The 15329-nt window shown below is 40.1% G+C and overlaps 1 protein-coding gene across 4 annotated transcripts in view; it reads left to right on the forward strand.

Annotated features, from left to right (window-relative positions):
- The window catches only part of sema4bb (sema domain, immunoglobulin domain (Ig), transmembrane domain (TM) and short cytoplasmic domain, (semaphorin) 4Bb), a 50298-nt gene that overhangs the window by 28772 nt on the left and 6197 nt on the right, over nucleotides 1-15329 (forward strand). For all 4 annotated transcript variants that reach the window (XM_026293154.1, XM_026293152.1, XM_026293155.1 and 1 more), the window contains 10 exons: nucleotides 4824-4984; nucleotides 5211-5273; nucleotides 5865-5963; nucleotides 7123-7234; nucleotides 7680-7796; nucleotides 7920-8077; nucleotides 12362-12543; nucleotides 13102-13252; nucleotides 13996-14206; nucleotides 14448-14563. In XM_026293154.1, coding sequence (XP_026148939.1) covers nucleotides 4824-4984; nucleotides 5211-5273; nucleotides 5865-5963; nucleotides 7123-7234; nucleotides 7680-7796; nucleotides 7920-8077; nucleotides 12362-12543; nucleotides 13102-13252; nucleotides 13996-14206; nucleotides 14448-14563 — 1370 coding nt within the window. The remainder of the gene's footprint in view (nucleotides 1-4823; nucleotides 4985-5210; nucleotides 5274-5864; nucleotides 5964-7122; nucleotides 7235-7679; nucleotides 7797-7919; nucleotides 8078-12361; nucleotides 12544-13101; nucleotides 13253-13995; nucleotides 14207-14447; nucleotides 14564-15329) is intronic.

Below are 15329 nucleotides of genomic sequence, written 5' to 3' on the forward strand. Positions count from 1 at the left end.
CTGCCCCATCTTCACAGTGTGCAGACAAACAGTGTTTCTGTCCTGAACAGGGTGCTCTTGGTTGCCAGTAGTCACCAACAATGAAATAACCATCACTTTGCCGAAATATCGGGGTGAGCAGTGCTGTCGTGACCTTGAAGTCACTTCTGTCTGCTTCTGTCAGGAGCTCCAGTGCTGCTATCAAGCCCGTTGTCAAATCATGTCAAACAGAGAGCCTTGAAGCTGTGCACTGTTCTGTAGCTTCAGCTGGCATAGGGCAGAGGTATGTTTTTTGTGTGTGTGTGTGTGTGTGTGTGTGTGTGTGTGTCTTGCATGTAAGATAAGCACAGCTCAGTGTGAGATCATATCAGTTCCTCTCCTTCGGGTTTTCTCTACTCAGCTGCAAACAAACCCCTTTGTCCCTGTTGCACTCTTGCCTTGTGACTTGGCTCATGCAGCTTCAGTAAATCTGGGGCATGTTTACAGTCATGGCTTTCAGGAGTGTCTTGGCATCCATATAATATAATCAATCGCCCCACCTTCAGAGTATTATTAAGCCATAGAAGAAAAAAATAAAAAGGTTGATCCTGCTTTGTTTTCTCTGAAATATGATGCCTGCCGAAGTGCTGGCATGTATTTTATTTCTCTGTGACAGGCGTCTGCAAGCTGGCACCCTCTGATGATATCTTAGTTACCTCAGTGATGCGTAAACACCCGATGTGAGAAACAAGTGAATATTAATTGACGCCTCTGCTAGTTTGGAGGTCTGGCCCCACAAATGTTAACCAAAATGTGTGTTGTAATTTTTAAAGTCAAATGTGGAAAGATTTTGTAGATGGAAAAAAGATTTTATTATCTTGATGTTATTGTCTTGCTAAATTACAGCCATTCTTACGTTCATCTCAAAGTTTTTGCTTCTGTTACAGGAATAGTTCAAACTTTTTAAGAAATGTTGGGACTTTAGATGAGTCTACACAGGAGGCATAGCGTGAGCAACAGCTTCAGTCCTCTTTTAGTGTCTATGCATGATGTATTTTGCATAACTGTAAAAAATAAAATAAAAAATATTATGTCTGTCAGGAAGAAAAACAGCTAGTATTTGAGCCAATATATTTTGAAAATATTGCAATATTCAGAATGCAACATTTGCATTATTATTAAACATCTGTTGGCAGGAAGTATTGCGTACAATACATATGGAAAGTAATTACAACAATCAGTTCATTTAAAGCACACAGAGTTAGATATTTAAATGCTTTTAAGGGCACAGAAGATAAACATCCTCTCATGTTTTTCCATTTATTTCTGGAGGTTTGTATCTGTTCATTGTGTGTGCACAGAATTAGTGTGATTCTATCACTATAAAGCAAACATTTGTGTGATCACAGAGCAGATGTTCTCTGAAATCCTGAAATATGAGTTCCTGCCATCTTTTCCTCCACTGATTTAAAACAACCAAAATGAATATGAATAATAAATAATTGCTGCGAGGTTATCTGCCAGTAGAGAAGGAATATTCAATACTTGAATGTAGTTAGACCAACACTTGTAATGTTGGCCAATTTTAGCTTCGAAACTTTCATAATAAAAAATATGCTAAGCTTGACTTCCAGACTGAAATTCAGTGAACTTGTGTTACTAACTAATTCAGCATGTTAGCAACAACAATTGTGCTGCCATATTGACGATGGGTGTGATGTGATGAGCATTAGCAGAGGTTGAGGGCCTGGCTTGGTGACAGCAAGCTGATTAAACAGCCCGGTGATGAATGGACGCAGAGCCTGGTTGTGAAATGGCCTGCAGTTGCTGCTGCCGCTGCTGCTGCTTTCGGTGGATGGCTGGCATTCTGTGTCAAAACACACAGCTGATGTGCTGCATCAGAACGTACCAAAGAACAAACCTCTGTAGATGAAATACAGAGAGAAGGCCTTGAGTGTCTGTTTGAAATCACTGCAGCTTGACACAGCTCTGACATTTGTTACTGCTTGACCTTTTGCTCTTATCAAAAATCCATCTGAGAGTGCTTTGAAAAATAACATTTTTTTCCCCCCTCCGTCTGCATGTTTCTTCATAGGTCAAACATCTCAATTCAGTCTTCCTGGTTACCCAAACTCCCACTTAGTACCTCAACCTCTGCCCCCCACCCCTCCAGCCTCCTGCTGAGTAGCCCCGGCCTGCTCTCTAAGTAAAAGTTTCATGAGTTTGCTCTGCTCTCCTCGTTATTCTATTGTCTGTCTAAGAGGATGTCACTGTGATTTATGTCAGAGAGTTTTAATATGCTGAGGGAAGACGGTTTTTGGTTCCACTGAATGGCCGAAACCCATGGGAGCCGTGACAGTCGAGCTATGATATGTCCCGCTGTTGAGAGGAGAGATGGCACTCCTTTGTCAGCCAACTGCAGGGTCCACTGCGGCAGAGTATAGCTCTCTTTATGAGCATTTAGAGCACTTTAACAGGCTTAATTTACCTTGAAATAAATGTTTTTCTCCACATGGAAAAACAGGATATTTTTCCTGTCCTGAATGACATAAGGATGACAATTGGAAGTCTTTCCCTTTTTTTCCCATTTTGTGTCCCGTCCCCTGATTTTCCTGAGATGAGACAGTCTCTTCATTGACTCAGTGTTTCAAAGAGCTGTTGAGCTGCAAAGGGTCTAAGACTTGATTTTGGACAAGATGTGGCTTGTGCAGCTGGCTTTCACACCCTCAATGGGATGATGATCATCTGCCAAAACGCCTTAAAGTGTTTGATGAACCATTTGTTTGCCAAGATATTGAAAAGTTGAAGTTGTGGGTTGTAAACATTTATTGTATTGTACTGCCTGGATTTCTATGTTGGTCCAGCGCACCACCTGGAGTGTTGTAGATAAACACACTGCTGGTGACTTTACTCACTGTCAGAAGTGTCTAAATTTGAATTCAGTTTGCTGGTTGTACAGGGGGAAAAGGCTGTAAATGGTTTAACTGCAGTGAATATTAGTGTTTACGACCCCAGATACAAGCCAGTAATCTTATTTGGACAAGCAAATGGAGTCTGTGACCCCTAGCATTTTGGCTTGGGGAGCACGCTGAGTATGTAATATGTTTGGAATGAGAGATAAAGGATAAACATTTACAAAGATGGTCAAAAACTCTATAGGATAAGAATTTTATAAACAACAGAAGCACAAATATTTGATCACATATATCAATTTTCAATGTACTCTAGAAAATTGTTTGTCATTGTTAGATATCAAATGATCAGATACAGATAAGGTCAAAACACTTGGAAGTCCATATTATAAAAATGAAAAGTGACCAGTTTTCAAAACCTCACTTTCACAGTAGAAATCTGCAAACAGCTGCCTCTGTGGAGGACCCTGAGTTATTTGATGCTGGGAGGAAAGCTGTAATAAAAAGAGCAGTGTGTACAGTGTGAATCTGTACTTCATCAGAAGAACTATTTGAGTCTTCAGGGAAGGGAGCATTGTTGGGGAAAACGCAACACGTTTGACTTATGACCCACTGCTAAAGAGATCCATTAGAAGAAACTGGCAGGCAGCACAATGAAGGAGATTTAGGTTGATGTTGAATAGAAGAGGATTTTACCCATCTGCTCAATACTCAGCAGAGCCAAGGGAGAGCTGGCCTGCACGGCAAAAGTGCTCAGCAGTGAATGTACAGTATGATATGCTTTCATGGAGCTGCAGTAGATTCTGGCTGCCATGGTGGAATAAGGACAAACAGAGAGGACAGTCTCCTCCAGGAGAGACAGTTAAAGAAATGACATCATGCCCAATCAGTGTTTCGTATCAAATCCATTTGACTGAAGCTCCCCAGTGCATGCTGTCGTTGGACATCTGTCCATATGTTTCCTGCTTAGTTTGTGGGGATTTCTAAAATCTCCAATTTTCTAATGCTGTTAAAGAGTGTTTTCTCTTATTTAATATTTAATATTTGGGCACGATGAAGTGGATTTCATTTTGTGGTGGACAGAGGTGGTTTTGGGGTTTACAACAGCATCCATGTTCAACTCCAGAGGTGAAAGGAACCACAGAAGCATCAATAGACAAGTGGAAAATGGCTGCCAAACCTGCATCAGTGACCATGTCAAAAATCCATGAGGCACCAACTCAGTGGGTTCAGAGAATTTAAAAAGAGCTACACACACTACACACACAAACAGCTCTGAATACACAAATGCCTGTTTGAACTGTGTGGATAAATGGTTAAAAGTCAAGACAAACATTTCAGAATAATGAATGAATAGGTGATCACACATTAGATGTCTGCACATTGATATGTGGACTCATAGAAAACATAAGCTGAGGTTTCTGCTGAAGTGTCTATGAGTGACATATCAAACTCCAAATAGCTCCAGATCTGTGTGTATATGTAACAATAAAAAAAAATGTAGTTCATGTGGGTCATAAGTGTCTTCCAATGTAATGAAATGTATTACAAACACTGAGAATGTTTTTTTTTTGTTAGGATTGCCAGTTGAATAGCTTACAATGCACACTGCACACACATATATACATGTGATGTTTAATCACAATCTAATCATTTTACTAGGTGTCCTGTATCGACCAACAATAATGAAATGTTGTAAATCTTTAGAATGAGAGCACTTTGGCTCCCTTGAACCCTCCTCAGCACATATTTAAAACCCTTGTGCTGTGAAAGGAAATCATTAAGAACAACATCTTTACAACTCAGCAGTAATAAATGAATGTCGTGATTTGGGACTTTTTTTTTTATGCATGTGTGTGCTTTTGAGCATCAGGAAATGTTCTTTATCAGACTGTTCTGTCCTGCTACATAATGGTAATCGTCTGTGTGTGCTTCTTCCCGCTGTTTCCCCAGATGCAAAGGAGAGGTCAGCCAAGAGATTCTCTGTGGATGGAGTCTTCAATTACACCTCTCTGCTGCTCAGCCAGGAGGACGACATGCTGTACGTCGGAGCTAGGGAGGCACTGTTCGCCCTCAGCCTCTCGGACATAAGCAAAACCAAGTTGCAGAAGAATGTGAGTGTGGTGAGGGAATCCAAACCGCAGTGAACATCCGCTTAGATTTAGAGCTGTGCTTGTTGCAATTTGCATTTTGATACTACTTTAGAAAAGAGTTAATACTGCTTTTTACATGCAAAATTTTAACAGCTAACAGCTTTCTATATATTTTAATAGGATATTGTTGAATCAATATGGTTGCCTGAATTTCTCATGATTTCTTAAGTTTCTTTTTCATCTTCAGCTGACATGGGGCACTCCTGCTGGAAAGAGAGAGGAGTGCAGCTTCAAAGGGAAGAACCTTGAGGTGAGAGACATCTTCTAAATAATGAAAATACCTCAGAAAAATATTTCTATAATGCCAGAATCGAAAGCATGAAGTTTTCCGCAAAGGGTGTTTGTTTTTGCCTTGAAAACCTCCTCTGAATTGTGTCACTATTATTTGCAAGGAGATAAAATCAGCATAACCTTTCCAGTAGTTACAAATAGATCCATCAAGTGTGCAGGCTCACTGGGGAATTGCTCTGTTTTGTGCATCGCTTCTTTCTTATGTGTGTGTTACCTAGTTATCACACCAGCTGTTGTATCCCTGGGCGACAAGCCTCGGTAATCTACTGCAGTGTACATCTCCTGATCTTCATATTGCAAAAATCACAACAGGCAAATGTTTTGTAATGCTGGGTGGTTTTTCCAACAGTGTTTGAGAAAAGGAAACATCTTTCTTTTTGCTTTTGAACACTTGTTGAAGTATTTGTGTTTTTCACCCTTGACGAGTAACTTACTTAACCTATGAACATTTCAGGTACAGATATTAAGGATCTCTCAAGAAAAAAAATACACCCAGTTTTAAAATGTGGATTCACACATTTCGCACTTTCTCCATTTGCTCCTTATCCAGACTGATTGCTTCAATTACATCAAAATTCTTCTGCGGCTCAATAGCACTCATCTCTATGTATGTGGCACCTACGCGTTCAGTCCTATATGCGCCTACATTGTAAGTAATGATTTCTCAATCTATCCTTTTAAATCATTTCGTAGAAATGATTTTTTTTTTTTTTTTCCCCCTTTCATTTCATAAAAAAAGAAAAGGTCTTGATTGATATTTCTTTCAATTCCTTTCACCAGCTAAGGTTTGAATTTTTAATATATTTTGTGTGTGTTTTGTTTGTGGAATCAAGCTTTTTTTTTTTTATATCTACCCTGTCAGTGCTGGATCTGTTGTTATTCAAGCGTAACCAAATCCTTCTGAGGCTCTTTACCCAGACAAGTCAACAGGGGGTACACAAGCTGTGTGAGTTGTAGTAAGTGGGAAGCAGTAGATCCATTTATCTAGTGGAGGAGTACATCTGGAGTAATGGTAGCAGGCAGCAGGGAGACACTGATTTCATTGATGTGGGGCAATCAAGCTTGGTGACAGGTCAGCTCTTACAGCAGGACACTAAACTCTCCTCTTTGACGTCAGAAGCTAAGACAAACATTGAATGTCTCAGGCCCTGAACTGGGATTCCAAGCAAGTCTGAGCCCAGTTCGTAATGTTGACAGGGTCCATAACTGTGTATGCATGTATGTGTGTCACCCCTTGCATTCCTCCCAGCCAGACGTACTCTGAGATACATATTACTGTAAATAAATGTTTTATTTTTATAGCTTCTCAAAAACAATTGCTGAGTATTTTACAGGCAGTATATCAGGACACTGAAGCAGAAAAAGATATACTAAACAAATCAAAATGACGTGAATTAAAACTAGATCTGAGTAAAACAGGATCTTATAAGGATGAAGCATGGGAAGATTTCCCAGGCACATTAGTGTGCCGTTTAATTAGATTAGTAAATGGAAGGGTTATGTGTTAGATAAATCTCTTCTTTTTAACTCTAAACTTGCAATACAGTCCCTCAGCTGCAGTGCAGAGAGTTCACCAAGAAAACAATGTCTGGAAATTAAAAGTCTTAGACTAAGGTTTTAAACTTTTGATGATATCCACTTGTCTAGTTGTTAATTTTAATGGAATTTGTGGACATTACAAAAATGTATTGAAAAAGTTGAGAGAAAAGGTTTGAAGTTGCTGAGATCACTTTAGGTAACTCTGGACTCTAAGCAGGATTGCACTGGTCTGTGCCTGAGAAACATGTGCTGTTCGTGTCTGTCTCCAGAACACGTCAACATTTACACTGGAGAGAGACGAGGTGGGCGAGGTTATGATGGAAGATGGGCGCAGTCGCTGCCCCTTTAATCCAGAGTACAAATCCACTGCCATCATCGTCGGTATGTAGTCATATACAGCTTTTACTTCTGAAGGTGTTATTATGAGTGACTTCCTTCTGGAAAGAGATTCTGAAAACAGGATCTGATGCTGCTTTGATGTTGGCCATGTCTTTGATTCTGTAATGAATCATGATGTGCCTGCTAATGTTGTTTGTCTGCATCAGACCCGTCTGATAAATAGCCGGACACCAACAGACACTTTGTTTGTTTTCGACTTATTTAACAAGCCATTAGTAAATAATTGAGCTGGATATGAGTGAAGGTAATGATTATTCCAATCCCTCACTCAGACTGTTGTGGTGCCAACAGCTCATTCTCACTTGTTACTGACACCATCTCTAACATGCAAAAAAATACCCCAGCTCATAATGTATTTGTAATTCATTGTGTTAATAGAAAATCAAGTTCTTAGTTTAAAATCATACAATCCTTTGTTTTATTCCAGATGGTGAATTGTACACTGGGACTGTCAGTAACTTCCAAGGAAATGAACCAGTTATTTACAAGAGTTTGGGTCAGGGACCTGCACTGAAGACAGAAAACTCTTTAAAGTGGCTGCAAGGTAAACTTCCTTTTCCCCCCCATCAGATGATAGAACATTTTTTATTTTCTCTACACATCTTCCATTATGCAACTATCATCAGCAACACACCATGTTACAGTTGAGTCTTTCTCTTTTTCACAGATCCAGTCTTTGTCGGCTCAGCTTACATTGAGGAGAGTCAGCCAGTAGGCAATCCTGTGGGCGACGACGACAAGATTTACTTCTTCTTTAGCGAGGCGGGAAAAGAATTTGACTTCTTTGACAACACCATTGTGTCGAGGATTGCTCGCGTGTGTAAGGTAAGACACCTGTGGTTAGGGTGAGGTCATGACACAAGACTGCCATGCAGAAAGTAAGAGGCACAGCAGGGCTCAAGCTTCCTCCCCCTAATCCTGATACAATTACCTCCCATCAAGGCGGGACGCTCCCATGTCAAAGCATGTTTAGTGAAATTTAACTGACATACGCTTGTGTGTGTGTGGATGCAATGGAAATATGTCAGTGGTGCATATAAGCTATTTCTGTTTGACTGTACAAACATGTTTTCAACAGATTTGGTTTCCACTTGCCTGAATCATCCTCCCCTCCCTCCCTCCCTCCCTCCCTCTCTTTTCTCTGCAATGTCATCTCTCACTCGCCTTCCATCTCCCTCACAATGTCATCTGCACATGTCCATCCCTCCAGCTCTTTGCCTTTCTCCACCAGTGCTTTGAGCTTTGCAGACATTATTAGTATTCAAGGGTGCTTGGCAGCAATATGAAAAGCTTTTCCCACTCTACTACATAGCTTGTTTTTTGTTGTAGGTAAAGCATTACAAACTGTAGCAACCACAGAATGTACTCGGATCATTCAAACCTTCGACATTTGGTCAGTCGCCCTGAATGATCAGCCACAGACTTGATCCTTTTTCACCTGTCATCAAATCAATTAAATGACTATGATGCTACCTGATATACATGCATTCAGCATCCCTCCCTGACTGATGCTTCTTGTTCATGGAGGCAGTAATGTGAGTAATCGTGGGGACAGCATGTAATCTTAAGTGACAGCTTAATGACTTAGTCCTGCTCGGCTCTGGCACTCAATGCTGCGACACCTCTCACAGCCGGCAGAGCACCTCCTGGGTTCTATATATGGAAATCATTGACAGAAAGGCCCCAGACTGTGGCAACTTGCTGCAGATGAACTGTGCAATAGAGACAAAAGAATGGCTTTCTCTGCTCTATAAAAGCACCTTTATTTCACTGGAATGCACCAGCCCACTTTTTCCTGACTGGTGTCTTTTCAGATGCTGTTCTATATGCAGTACAGTAGTTCTGCATGTCGGTTCCTCTCCAGCATACTGGGTAAACAAATCAATGATGCATAAGAATTCACTTAACTGTATAATTTGTACTAAAAGATATGCTTTTTAGCAAAGTACTTCCTAAATTGTGTTATAAATGTTAATCTCTTTCCACAAAACCCTGCACGTGTTGGCCCCCATCAATTTGTTATGCACCAGCAACTGACGCTATAAAGATCTGGGGTTGGTTTCTTAAAGAGAGCCATTGGTTATGGTTTCAGTGCACAACAAATAATAGTCCAACTTTAGATGGATTTCTAAATTCATCTGTTGCCGAAAGATGTGTGGTTCTGGACTGTTGGTAAATAGGACACATTTGCTGTGAGTTCTGGATAAAGGAAGACCTCCAGGAAAGAACAGCCACATCAAACCCCTCGGCTTTGTTCACTCTAGCTGAAAATGTTTGCCCTCTGTGGAAATTCAGCATATACAAGGACATTTTACTGTGAAAATGTAATGTATGTAACAGTACAAAAAAAAAAAAACAGATGCAGTTGCAACACAGACAACTGTCGCTTCATTACTTTGACACTAAAGAAAACCTGGCGTGGTGATCCTCAATCTGAAATTATAAACAGCTTATGGACATTTGCGCACAATGAACAGAAAATCTATTCCAGTGTCCCATGTGTCACTCACACAGAACCTAAAAATGTGTATTTTGTGCATGTCCTCAGATCTGACTGAGTGAATACTCAGAAGTAGTTGCTGCTTCTGCAAAGTGCTAATCATGATGGTCAGAAAAGTGGCTAAACTACAACACCTTGTATTTGGAACAGCCATCCACATAGGTTTAAAACACTTTGTGAAACCTGTTCAGGAATTGCTGCAGGCTACCATAAAGCACATTCACATTTTTTATTTCTCATCTCCTCCTTCAGTGAGTAGAAAACACTGAACTCAGAGTAGTGTTAGGTAACACAGAGGTATGAAGGCTCCTCCCTTAGTGGGTTCAGTATCTATATGTGCTTTTGTAGACCGACAGAAAGCACACACTCCTTTTTCTCTCTTTGTGCGTAGCCAAGTCCAAGTGTGTTTAAATGTGGTTTGATGTTAATATTTGGTACTTTTTGTGTGTTGGGCGTGTTCATCTTGGCAGATATTTTGCTACTACTGTTACAGAGACCTTCTTTCTTGTAAGACAAGATAAATGTCTTCATTTGTCTTAATTTTTTTTCATGGTGTTCTAACTACTGTTTTACTTTCATTTGCTAAGTAATTCTGCTTTTCAGTTGTTTTTTTTTCTTCCCCCCTCTTTCTGATGTGTCCCTCTCCCTAGTTTCACTCCCTCTTTCTTTTGTTTATTCAGGTGTGCACAGTGCTGGATTGTGGAAAGCAGGCAGACTATGAGCAATGTGTGGCACCGTTTTCTTAACCTATTGTTCATCTACTTCTCAGGTGTACAAATGTAAGGAATCTGAAACGTGTAGTTCGGATGTAACGTAAGGTTGAGTGGTCTGTGCACAGCAACAGCGGTGGACAACTGAGCAGGAATTGAGGTCTCTCCATTATGTGGACAGGCGATTACCACAGCCTGGTAATTGGCTTGCAGGCTGTGCACCAGTCCCATGAGGTTTCACCTCACCGTTGAGCGAGTTGATTGTTTGTGTGTTAACAGTGCTAACAGGACAAAGCGGAGATAGTTATAGTCTTGCATTGTTTTGTCCCTTCAAGGGCGATTCACTCCTTGTGCTGCTATGTAGGAGCTGTTCTGGGTTTTGTAGGCTGATGGAACAGTTTTGTATCTGAAGAAGGATAACTGTCATGAGATTGGGCGAGACCGCTTGTTTTAATCTCCTACCACCTCCTCCAGCTTGCTTTGCTATATTCAGGAGGAGTCTCTTTGGGGGTATGTTTATGGGCTCTCTGATAATTGCTAGTGCTAGCAAGGTCGTCTGATAACTGTTTGTGAGTATTTTGTGACAGCTTAAAAGAAGAGTGAATGCCTCTTATGTGGGTTGGCGGAGAAGTGAGGCGAGAACCACTGATCTGATTTCAAAGCTGTAATTAATAACTAATTATTGTTTGTTTTCCATTTCACCATCTCCTCTCCTTCAAAGATCAAGTTATATTTTATGCTAAGAAATCTTTTATGTGGAGAGCTTTTTTTTTTTCTTTTTTTTTTTTTCATCTCCCACAATTTATTGTCAAAATATCCTGGGTAATTCATTATAAAATGCAGAACACATGTGCTGCAACACAGGAAGGTACTTTAAAAAGCTGGAATTCCACCAGATCATTGAAATGCTGGTTGTTTGTGATTATTTGTCCAGCTTATTTCCTAAAAAGGGTCATAACTATCATAGCAACCACTTTTAGCTTTCCTTATTTGACCTCAGCACTACCTTGTAAATCAAAAGGGAGGAATTGCATCTGTGATGCAACACCAAGGACTCTGGAGAACTGTAGGTCTTTCTAACAGCTTGTAAATTGCAGCATATTTAAAGTCCTCCGTACAATCGAAATTGTGCTTTATTGTTACTTCACTTGAATTTTTGACCTTCACAATGACACATGTGCGGAGTTTAATGTCATGAGACAGATTTCAGATATTGCGCTGAATAATTTTAGACCAGAAAGCTGTTTTTCATTCAGGAAATGTTAAAAAAAAAAACCCTGAATAGTCAAATATAAATTGGATGTAGTTTGGAAGGCAGTCGTGCTCCGGTATTCAACAAACAGAAGTGAGATGTGGAAACATGAAGTCTCCAGTGCACAATCAGGGAGAAGGGACTTTGTAGGAGGCATCTTGTTTACAACAGTTATATATAAATACTCACATAAAAAATAAATCCATTAATTAAATGAACTTTATGTGGAAAAATCCTGGCAATCTTAATATATACATATCCCAAAACATGTGTGGAGATGATACTTAAGTTGATATGTAACCCAGGTTCGAAAACAGTTGGTCAAACTTGCTGCTAGTCCACTCCATTGCTCCACATCTGTCTTCTGAGAGTCCTGGTTTGTTGTCCAGAGGCCATGACATCATCCCTTCCACCAAAACAGCAGACTCTTGTACTGAACAACACATTTCAACCAAGCTTTACTAAACATGTAATTTCTCCTGTTGCCAATCCCTTGCTTGTGAGACTGACTGCATCGGACTTCGCCCACTCTGCGCTCCGCATCTAATTTTATCAATAGACCACCAGTGTACATCACTGTCCCTAGACATAGATCTAGTTAGATTAAAAAAAAAAAAAACATAACTTTTCTAACATGTTGTTTGCAGGGTGATAAGGGAGGTGAGCGGGTGCTGCAGAAGAAATGGACCACCTTCCTCAAGGCTCAGCTCCTGTGTTCCCTCCCTGATGACGGCTTCCCCTTCAACATCATCCAGGACATGTTTGTCCTGAAGCCTGTGGCAGACAGCTGGGAGAGCACCGTCTTTTATGGCGTCTTCACCTCACAGTGGTAGGAGACAAACTGGCACTTTAATGAATCCGAATGACACCGTTACAGTTTGTGTTTATGCACAAACACACAGACACTACAATCTCACAGCTCTCACACACCACCTAGAGCCAGTTTTTATTTAATATCTACACTCAGACATGGCAAATTGCCTTTTCTTTCTTGGCTCCCCTGAATTTAGAGCAGCTGTAATGAGCTTAAACACTAGCACAAGCTCATGCTACCCCAATGTCTAATTAATGTATCAACAAAATAAAGATTTTAATATGGAATTCACTCAAGTGCCCACTCTACAACTCTTCTCCAGTGAGAGGATGCTGCTGCTCCAGTTTACTGAATAAAATGACAAAAATAGCCATGGACTGTGTGAAATATGGTAACATGCTGTTAAAAAAAAAAAATGTGTCCAAGTGCGTGACTAAAGCTTTCAGAGTAACAACACAAAGTGTAATAGGCTCTAGTGTTGTGTTACTGATCATTTTTACTGCAATAAAGTCACAAAATTTACACAGAATGAAACAAGAAAAATACTGTACATTTTTCCTTTTTGTTTTCCAGGTATAAAGGAGCATCAGGCAGCTCAGCAGTGTGTGCATTCACCATGGCCCAGGTGGAACGAGCCTTCGGCGGGCGCTACCGAGAGGTCAACAGAGAGACCCAACAGTGGTACACCTACAACCACCCTGTACCAGAACCACGTCCAGGGGCGGTGAGTGGCGGAGACAATGTCCTGTGACAAACCAATGCACTTCAGCTTCTTCTTCTTTTTAGTCTGTGTATCTTTTCGTTCAAATCATTCAAGTATGAGTCTTTATTGTTGACAGAAGCGCGCTACAGTCACAAATAAAACACACATTAAAATAAACTGTACAAAAAAGTACCATCCCAGATATGTTATCACATGCACACAGACTATGTTAGTCTCCTACAAAACACTGAGCTACACCCATAGAATCAATTATGGGCTTTTCAGCAAGTGAACTTGATGTAAAGCAGATGTTCTCCCTTTATTTTCATTGCCTGTTTAAAGATAGAATCCAAAGGTTCTTGCTGAAGCTTTGCTTAACTCTTTATAAGTCCCTGGAGAAAAACAAATGCCTAAAGACTGAAACCTAGTAGAGATTAGCTTAAAACCCATAGTTTAAATCTTCTGTATCAGCCAGGTCAGCAGTTTCAAGGTCTGCTGTTGTATTGTAGTAGAAATTAGCTTAAGGTCCATAATTAAAACTTCTCTATCAGCTGTTTCTAATACAAGGTCTAGCATTGTTTATAGCCATTGTATTCAGTCATTATTTGCAATGATACTTCACCCTAAACTTTGTTCTTCATAAACAAAACCAGAGTCCTGGACCTGCATACAGATTATTACTGCATTTCATCTTTTTATGTTTGAATTTACTGGACTAATTCAACAATCAATTCATTTTTCTCTTTTAATTCGCTCCCATGCAGTGTGTGACCAACCATGCCAGGCAAATGGGTATCGAGTCATCCTTGCACATGCCTGACAGAGTGCTCAACTTTGTCAAGGACCATTTTCTGATGGACAGCGTGATCCGCAGCTCCCCACTGCTGCTGAAACGCAGCGTGCGGTACACGCAGATCGCCGTGCACAAGATCGAGGGCATGGAGAGGGCTTATGATGTGCTGTTCATTGGAACAGGTACAGTTGTTTTACAACAACAAACAGTAATGCAAAGTTTTTCTGCAGGTATTTTCATATTTTTTTTAGGTGGAGATCTTTAAAGGGAATACAAATGTGAAGTAAGCTCCCGCTAATTTGTAAACAGAAAGTACATTTTTGTGTCTTTGATTTGCATTTTTAAAACAGCAGAAAATGCCTTTTTTTTTTTTTTTCCTGCCTTCAGTTTAAGTCACTTGCCCTCATCTTGTCTGTCTTCCAGATGACGGAAAGCTCCATAAGGCCATCAATGCCAATGATAAGATGCACATCATAGAGGAGATGATTCTGTTTCCTGAGCCTCAACCTGTGCAACACATTGAGCTCGATCCTCAGAGGGTAAATCACAACTCTGTTGTCACTTAACTAATGCAGAAACAAGTTAAAATACATTCAATACAACTTAATACACATCTCTAATAAAATTTTAGAAGACCTAGATTTACCAGAGCACCAGCTGGCTATAGACATTTTCTTTCTGCAGGGGCCATTCCATTGAGTTTTTGTCTAAGTTATAGCACCATCTGGAACTGACTTTATGATCCCCTCTGGCATTTTACCCAGAGCTAAATTTCATTACCCTTTCTCTCTTTATTGCACAAAGGCCTCTCACCAGGCCAAAGCAGCCAAAGTGCAATCTTATCTACGATTATGTAATTCTAATAAAGTCCAAGATACTTTCTGTGAGTATATTCTTAGCTCCATTTAGGGATGTGAAACTCTCAGGCATAATCCACATGATGTCTGTCTAATATACTGGCAGATAAGATTAAGCCTAAATATAGACAGCACTTTGGGAACATACATTGCGCTGTGCATTAATATTAATTCACATTCGTGGTGAAATGCATGCAGATGTGTTAAAAATACTGCAGAGTAAATCAAATTTGAAGCCCAAGCTTTTTACCAACGTTTTTGATCATGGTTGCCATGTGTTTTAGACCACAACAAAATTACTCAGCTGGCATCAAGTAAGAGAACAGCTGGCATTAGTCATTTGTTAAGGGTATACTTCTGTTTATTTTAAGTGATTGCTTTAGTATGGGTTCCCTTTTTGAAATTAACCTTTTGTATTCTAAGACAGTAACAAATGTATCTCACAGAC

The sequence above is a fragment of the Mastacembelus armatus genome, chromosome 3 (genome assembly GCF_900324485.2).
Source record: "Mastacembelus armatus chromosome 3, fMasArm1.2, whole genome shotgun sequence".
NCBI lineage: Eukaryota > Metazoa > Chordata > Actinopteri > Synbranchiformes > Mastacembelidae > Mastacembelus > Mastacembelus armatus.